Raw genomic sequence first — 8,589 nt, 5'->3', positions numbered from 1 at the left:
GGTTGGACTGGATGATCTTGGAGGTCCCTTCCAACCCAGCTGATTCTATGATTCTGTGATTCTATGTTGGCAAGGAGGAAATGAATGGTACAGAGGAGTCCACACCCTGAATCAGCAGCAAAAAACGCGTATTAAACACTTGATACAGAGGGGTGGGGAGCTAAAATTTCTTCTCTAAAGCGTTAAAAAGCTGTATTAAAGTCTTTATAGTGTTCATTTAACCCTCACTCCTTTCTCCCACAGACCCCCCTGCCGTGGAGCCCACGTTCCTGGAGATCCGGCAGGGCCAGGGCCGGAGCGTCACCATGAGCTGCCGGGTGCTGAGGGCTTATCCCACCCGGGTGCTGACCTACGAGTGGCGCCTGGGCACGAAACTGCTGCGCACGGGGCAGTTTGACGTGCAGGACTCCACGGATTACACCGTGGGCAGCCTGGCCAGGGACACCTACGGCCTCTACAACTGCAACATCATCAACGAGGCGGGCGCCGGGCGCTGCAGCTTCCTCGTCACAGGTGGGTGCAGGGGTGAGGGTGGTGGGTGGGGTGAGGTGGTGGTGGTGGTGGGATCACAGGGTCACAGTGTGTGCTGAGTTGGAGGGGACCCACCAGGATCACCCAGTCGAACCCCTGACCCTTACCAGGACACCCCAGCAATCCCCCCCTGTGTCCCAGAGGATCATCCAAACCCTCCTGGAGCTCTGGCAGCCTTGGGGCCGTGCCCACTGCCCTGGGGAGCCTGGGCAGTACCAACCACCCTCTGGGGGAAGAACCTTGTCCTGAGATCCAACCTGACCCTGCCCTGGCACAGCTCCAGCCATTCCCTGGGTGCTGTCCCTGGTCCCCACAGAGCAGAGCTCAGGGCCTGCCCCTCCTCTGCCCCTTCTGAGGGAGTTGGAACTGCAGTGAGGTCTCCCCTCAGTCTCCTCTTCTCCAACTGAACAGACCAAGTGCCCTCAGTGTCCTCACACGGCTTCAAATTCAGGCCCTTCCCCATCTTTGTCTCCCTCCTTTGGATGCTAAGAGCTTTAAATCTTTCCTAAACTGAATACCTGTACTCCTTTTTCAACTGAAGGATTGCCAGAGAGAAAGATCCTTCTAACTAGAATCACAGCTCAAGGCATCAAGTTTGGATTGTGGTCAGTAACAAAATGGGAGATTTAGCTGGTTTTGGGGGTTTGGGGATAAAAGTTTCTATATGCAACGTGTAAATCTCCCTTCTCTGCGGGATCTGTTGGCGTGGTTTTGAGGGAGGCCTGAGAGAGTCATCAGGCAGCAAAATTCCTGTATTTGAAGTTTGTAGTGAGGCTTGAATTCTGTGGAACTCAGGGAGCAGGGTGGGCAGATCACAGGCTCCGATGGCTTCAAGCTCCTCGAGAACAGAGGGTTTGTTGGAATTTGTTCCCTGTCTCAAAAAGCAAAAGGAACTTTGTGAAGTCAGAACATGAGATCAGAGTCCTGGGGGAGGATGAGCAGCCCCCCCCCCCCCCCCAATCCATAATTAATGGATAATTAATGTGCTGGATGGAGACGAACTTTGGGTGTCTTTTATCTTCGGTGTCTCAGATCTGGATGGCAAAGGGGGGGTTTGCACAGGCTGGAGGACTCAGCTGCCTGATCCTGCAGGACCCTGATCCTGCAGCAGATGTTGTGCCTAAGCTTAGGTTCCTCTGGCTCCTGGAATAATAGCAGGTGTAGGTTCCCTGTTTCTCTAGGCTGGTTTTCCAGGCGTTTTTTTAGAATCACTGGAGGATAAAAAGCATTTCTGTCAAGTGAAGCATCTCCACCCAAGTTCTTCTTCTCACCACCTCTGACCTCTGGTGGGTCAGGAACCCCCTGTCCCTGTGCATGGGAGAGGTGTCCAAGCTGCTCAGGGTGGGATCTCTTTGGAGCTCAGCAGGGGCAGCCTCTGATGTCTCCAAGGTCAGGTTGGACAGAACTTGGAGAAACCTGGTCTAGGAGAAGATGTCCTATGGCAGGAGATTGGAATGAGATGCTTTTGAAAGTCCCTTCCAACCTAAACCAGTCTCTGTGTCAGAGCAACAGCCCTATTCCAGCTCCAAATCCCCCTGGCAGCAGCTTGGAAAGGAATGATGGGAGAAGAAACCAAGAGACGAGAAATTTAGAGGAGGAATTTCACAGAGGGAAAGATGTCCTGTGGCTGTTGGGATTTTATTTCTCTTTACCAGTTTGGCTCCGGTCACAATCAGATCTAGTTTTGGGGGCAGCTCCTTGAACCCTGTCAGAGGAAAATGGACAGGACTTTTCCAGCTTCACTGCTCCCAGAATCCATGGATTTGATGGAAGAGCTGCAGGGCCACCTCCCAGGGATCCTGCTCTCATGGTGGACCTTCCATACCCATCTGCCCTGGGAGCAAAGGAAACTATCTAGTTTAGCTCCTCAGGTGGGGCTTTTCCAGTAAAATTCAGTTTAGTAGGAAAAAATCAGAGGCTTTTTTCCTATTTTTTGGACTTATCTCAATCCCTGGAAGTGCCCAAGGCCAGGTTGGAGCAACCTGGGCTGGTGGGAGATATCTCTGTCCATGGCAGGGGGTGGAACCTTGAGGATTTGGGGTCCCTTCTGACCCAAATCGCTTTGGGATTTTAGGAATGGCGTTTCTTTGGCAGGAATTTCGTGGGACCAGTGGCACAGGGAACATTTCAGCCCAAGGCCTGAGGGCTCTGCTGCTTCCAAATGTCACCAAGCCTTTGGTACCTGGAGGCATTTTCACAGCCAACCAACTTCTCCAAGATCTTTGGAGTTTAATCCCAAAAGTGGCTCGGAAGGAAACCAAAGAAAGGCTTTTTTTTTTTTTTTCCTCAAAGGTAGTTCAATTTATTATCCATCACACTTTGGACCCAAAACTGTGGAAACTCGGTGAAAGGCAATTATTTTGAGAAGACTGGGGTGGTGTGAGTGGCTGCTGTGATTTTTTTAACAAAGCCACAGGACTGAAAATTACAGCTGAAATGTAATTTATGAGCTTGTCATTTGGAGTTAATCCCACCCTGCTAATTTATCCTGAATTTATCCTGTGTTAAGGAACCTGGAAGTAACACTTTGGTGCTTTTTCTCAGACTTTAAAGGTTAAAGCCAATGTCTTTAGTAAATATATTCTTTGGAGTGGAACTGCTCTGAGAGCAGCAGCTCCACTCTGGTCCCAGCTCTCATCACAACAGATGAAGTCAAAGCACTGGGGAACCGAAAACGTGGAAGAAAAATGATGAAATGGTTAAAAAAAGAGACTCAGATTTCACTGGGAATGAGAACAGAGCAAAGAAATTGGTCAATTCTTCGACAGCTGCACGGAGGGGGGAAAAAAAACAATCCAAATAAATAACTCCGAGGCAGGAATAATAAAAAGCCAAATAAATAACTCCGAGGCAGGAACCTGATGAGAGGAGAGAGCTTTTATTTTGGGTGGAATAATGGGTTGTTGAAACCCATTTTTGGTTGGGTTTATTTCTAGTTTTTTTCCGTGTAGCTGCGCTGGGGCTGCACAGAAACATTGGTATGCTGAGGGAAAGGTTTTCAGGGCAGTGCTAAAAGCAGCCTGGATTAAAAGATTTATGCTGACCCCAGAGCTTGAAAAACCTTCTTTTTTTTTTACTGTATTTATATTTTCAGCCAGGTTTGAGAAGCATAGAAAGCACAAAAATAAATCACACGTGAAAAAGGGGGTTAATTTCTGTTGGCTGGGCCGACGTGAGGCAGATGTAACCTGCCACTGGCTTAAAAATAAATAAGAAGTGACAAGGCAGATTGTGTTTGTGGGAAAGCAAAGTGGAGTTCGTGCCCCTCACAGCTTCACTCCCTCTGTATTTTATTCAGGGGTTGATGGCAGGGATCAGATCCGAGGAGCAGCAAAAAGTACATTTCAGGCAGTGGCTCCTTAAAACCCTGGGAGCAACATAAATCAAAATAGAGGCAGCAAATGTCAGGAGGGGCAGAGAGGGCTGGGAAAGCTCCCCATGGGTGGAGGGAAGGTTTGGGAGTTGGAGAAGGAAAAACCAGGGAGGTTCTTCCAGAACAACACAGAACCAATATTCCAAAGGGTCTTCGCTCCGTGGTGGGATCAAAACTCAGCTGGTATATTTTTCAGTCTTAAAAAAGGGATTTTTTTCCCCCTCTCTTCAATAAATACACAGAGACAGTGATTTCCTGACTGTCCTGGCTCAATTAACACAACTAAAAATGAAATCTAGGAAACTATTTTTCCTTTTGTCTCCTCCCATTTATCTGTTATTTTTTTCTGGTTTCATCTCTTTTGGTTGGCATAAAAATGCCTGTGCTTCCATTGGTGGTGTGCCACTAATTTTAAAAATCAGGGAAGAGAGTGAAATGTCAGTCACTGGGACAGATGTTGGTCCTTTTAGGAAGTTTCTGTGGGAAAGGCAAGTGCTGGAAATACAGATATTCTCTTTTCTTAGGGTAAATCAAATATTCTGCCCGGTAGCCACACTTCTGTTTCTCTCCCGTTTCCCTCAGTGGGAATTAAGAAATTATATTTGCTTTGTTGCTTTAAATATTTATCTTTTTGCTTTTAATCTGTGATATTTTTTTCCTCCCAACCGTTTGCTCTGGGTGTTTTTGGCAAAATAAAACCCTGATTTTAACTGAAGGCTGAAAGGAAACTTGAGACACTTTGGGGAATCCCAAATTTTGTCATGTAGAAACAGCCCCGGAGGCCTTGAGGGCTTTGGGGGGTTTGAAATCATAAAATCTTTCCCCGTTTGTGCTTCTGAAATATCAAAATCCTCCCTGTTTGTGCTTCTCAAATATCCCAAATATCTCGGGATGTCTCCCCAGGGCCTTCTCATATCCATCCTCTGCCTCCTCTCTCTTCCATCAGATCCCCTCATGGGAGCCCTGGAGCAACAAGGGAGTGCCCCTTATAGAGCTTTTAATTTTTAATGTACAGATCTTCTTTTTTCAGCATTAATATTCCTGGTTTTTTTAATCTCATCTTCTTCTTCCCCCTTGTTTTTTTCTCCTTTTCTCCTCTTTATGCAGAGCCAGGACTTGGCTTTGCAGCTGAGGGGCCCAGGGCCTACTGTGAGGGTTTTCCCAGTGTTCAGGAACATGAGGAAAACCTAGACGGGGACAGAAATAGAGGAGAGGAGAATCATGGAATTGTTCATGTGGGAAAAGACCTCTAAGTTCAACGAGTCCAACCATTAATTCAATCTAATTAATCAAGCTCCAGGCAATCCAAACACTCCCCAACCACCTCTCCTTCCTTTCTCATCCCTTCTGAAGGGTTTACCCCCATCCTTTACAGCATTCCAGTGGTGGAATCCTGGAATACTTAAGGTCTGAAAAGCTCTTTTTAAGATCATCAAGTCCAACCATCTCAATGCTGACAAGACCAGTTGTCTTGTTTTCAGGGCTGTCAGCAAGTGCAGGGCCTGTTGGCTTCGGTGGGATGTTGGAGTGCTCGGTGTCACGAGGAGGTGAATCCGTCCAGCCACGGCAGATGGTGCAGCCCAGCTCCTTCTCCCGGGAAAAAAAACCTGGAGGAACACTGGTTAGGAGATGCCACGTGCTGGTTTGTGCCCCTGGGGAGGTGGTGGAGCTGAGGGGATTGTGGCACTGCCCACGGTTTGTGGAGTCCCCACCCCTGGAGGTGTCCAAGGAAGGACTGACCATGGTACTCGGTGCTCTGGGCTGGGGAATGAGGTGGGGATGGGTCACAAATTGGACACAACGGTGGTGGAGGGCTTTTCTAACCTTAAAATTCCTGTGATTCCATGGAATCACGGCTGATTGTGTGGATTTGGGTGTACCCCTGTCCCTCCAAGGCAACGTCGGTGGCACAACACGCCCTGTCCTCAGTGTGTCAGTAGCTTCTGAGAGCTTTTAAAACCTCTTTTAAAACCTCTTTTAAAACCTCTTTTAAAACCTCTTTTAAAACCTCTTTTAAAACCTCTTTTAAAACCTCTTTTAAAACCTCTTTTAAAACCTCCTTCTCCTCTCTGTGCATCAAAACCCAAACCCAAACGAGCAGGGTGATGTCACCAGGATGTTTAAGAAGTCCCTGTGACTCAGCTGTCCCCAACTCTGTTCTCATTTAGCAGGAAACCAAAGCAAGGTGCCAAATTTTGCTCTCCCCAAGCCCTGCACGAGGCTGGGGGGGTTTTCCTTCCCCTCTCATCCCTATTTTCCTATTTCCTTTCAAACTGGAGCTCTTGGGGTGCAGATTCCTGGAGCTGCTCAGCTGAGGGATGTTTTAGACTGACCAAAACTTGTTGTACCATTTGACAACCCAGTTGAGACGAGCTGGGAGTGAATTCCCCATTCTGTCTCACAGCAGGGGCTTGAGCAGCCTGGAAATCTCTTGATCCCAACCTAATTCCTTATGGAATCACGCCAAAAAGGAAACAAACTCATTTAAATTATCCAAAATAAATGTTTTTCTTTTTTTTTTCTTCAAACAACAACAAAAAAAAGATGGTGTAACTATCCTTGGTGATGCTTAAGGTTTTTTGCCCTTTTTTTTTTACCCCAGAAAAAAAAAATCATGTAAGACAATTCCAAGCTTTATAATATTATAATATTATATATATTATACCACCATGGGCTTCAGCATCCAGCTGGAATTCTGTCTGAATTCCCATAATATATATATATTATATATATATACACACACATGTATATATAATATATATATATTCAACATATATATTATATATATGTTATGTATCATATTATATATATGATATGTTATATATATGTTATATATAATATATATTATATTATATATATTATAAAGCTTGGAATTGTCTTACATGTGTTTTTATACTGGGGTAAAAAAAAGGGCAAAAAAGCAGCACCAAGGATATTATATACATATATAAGATATATATTATTATATATATAATATATACTATATATTATAATATTATAATATAAAGTATTATAATATTTTCATTTATAATATTATAGTTATAATATTAAATAGTATGTAATAATATATTCTATAATATATAATAATCAAAAATATAACTCATCAAATATTATAATCCATCAAATATTATAGTCAAATATTATAATCAATAAAACTATGAGATGATCTCAACAGAGAATTTTTTTGGCACTGAGGAATTACTGACAAAACACCTTCAGACCTTTACGTGTCCCAGTAGAGACAAGTCATAAAACATAATTCATGGACTGTTAATGAGATTATTTTCTGACCAGAGAAAAGGTTTATGGTGTTTCCTAAACTTCCTTAGTATATTTTTTTACAGTTTAAAAACTGTATTTCTGTAGGACTTCGCAGCAGGGTTGGCTGGAGGAGCAGGGGGTGTTTTTCAAGATACCAAAAATGAACCTCTTCAGGGTCTGGGTGACTCCAACCCAGTTTTACAACACTTGAAAGGGGAACAGCACAGAGTGACACAGAAACACAGCAAGAGAGAGAGATAACAGGGGGGAAAAGGGAGAAAGGGAGTGAGTTGGAGCTTCAGAACCTAAAATCCTGTTGGAAACCAACTTTGGATAAGGGACTTCTCTTGAATCACGGAATCCCAGGATGGTTTGGGTTGGAAGGGACCTCAGAACCCATCCAGTGCCACCCCAGCCATGGGCAGGGACACCTTCCACCAGCCCAGGTTGCTCCAGCCTGACCTTGGACACTTCCAGGGATCCAGGGGCAGCCACAGCTTCTGTGGGCAACCTGGGCCAGGGCCTCCCCACCCTCCCAGCCAGGAATTCCTTCCCAAGATCCCACCTAAATCTATCCTCTTCCACCTTACAGCCATTCCCTGTGTCCTGTCCCTCCATCCCTTGTCCCCAGTCCCTCTCCAGCTCTCCTGGAGCCCCTTTAGGCCCTGCAAGGGGCTCTCAGCTCTCCCTGGAGCCTTCTCTTCTCCAGGGGAACCCCCCCAGCTCTCCCAGCCTGGCTCCACCCTTGGAGCATCTCCATGGCCTCTGGACTTGCTCCCAGGGCTGGATCCTTCTCTGCTTTGGTGAGTTTGAGTCTTGAGAACCTCTCTGGAGCTCAGTCTCCTTCAGCCCCCCCAGGTTTAAATATGAATAAGAGTTTATAGAGCCAGTGATTTGAGTTACTGCTGGAAAGAATTTATTTCCTTCTGAAGACACCCATCCAAGCTTCCATATAAATCCTGGCTGTCCATGGCAGTGTTTCTCTAAGGAAGATTTGATTACGAGCTGGCTATAAGTTATTAGCTCTAAGTTATGAGCTTTCCAGTAAGTCTAAATGAATGTTACAGGCTATAAACCGACTGTATAAATTCCAGTCTCTCTTGTAAAGCTTAATGGGGGTTGCATCAACATTTCCATCTTTCCCAAGGACAGCAGAGAATTTCCTGCTGTGTCACTGATCACAACAATCCTGGATCCCGGTTTTATGCCTCCAGTCAAACTGACATGGGGGGGGGTTTTATTTCCCACACACCCCCCGCCTGGTGTCTTTGGGCTGACACTTGAAGGGCTTTCCTGGGCACCTCAGGGCAGTGGGGTTTTTTCCATGGGGAAATGAATCGTGGAGCTGGAGTTGGGTATGGACCACCTCTTCCTCCAGGAAGAGCAGGACATGTCCTCCTGAGGTCTGGTTTGGTTTGGAAGAG

The 8,589-nt window shown here is 45.8% G+C and overlaps 1 protein-coding gene across 1 annotated transcript in view; it reads left to right on the top strand.

The window, feature by feature from the left end:
* LOC113960223 (MAM domain-containing glycosylphosphatidylinositol anchor protein 2) overlaps positions 1 to 8,589 on the top strand; it is a gene marked incomplete at its 3' end in the record, with an annotated part of 214,775 nt that overhangs the window by 196,049 nt on the left and 10,137 nt on the right. The window contains exon 9 of the mRNA XM_027669660.1: positions 244 to 513. Within this exon, the coding sequence (XP_027525461.1) occupies positions 244 to 513 (270 nt within the window). The remainder of the gene's footprint in view (positions 1 to 243; positions 514 to 8,589) is intronic.

Source organism: Corapipo altera, unplaced genomic scaffold, assembly GCF_003945725.1.
Source record: "Corapipo altera isolate COAL_440 unplaced genomic scaffold, ASM394572v1 191, whole genome shotgun sequence".
In the NCBI taxonomy this organism is placed as follows: Eukaryota; Metazoa; Chordata; class Aves; order Passeriformes; family Pipridae; genus Corapipo; species Corapipo altera.
Note: the sequence above shows the minus strand (reverse complement) of the source record. Positions and strands in the feature narration are given on the sequence as shown.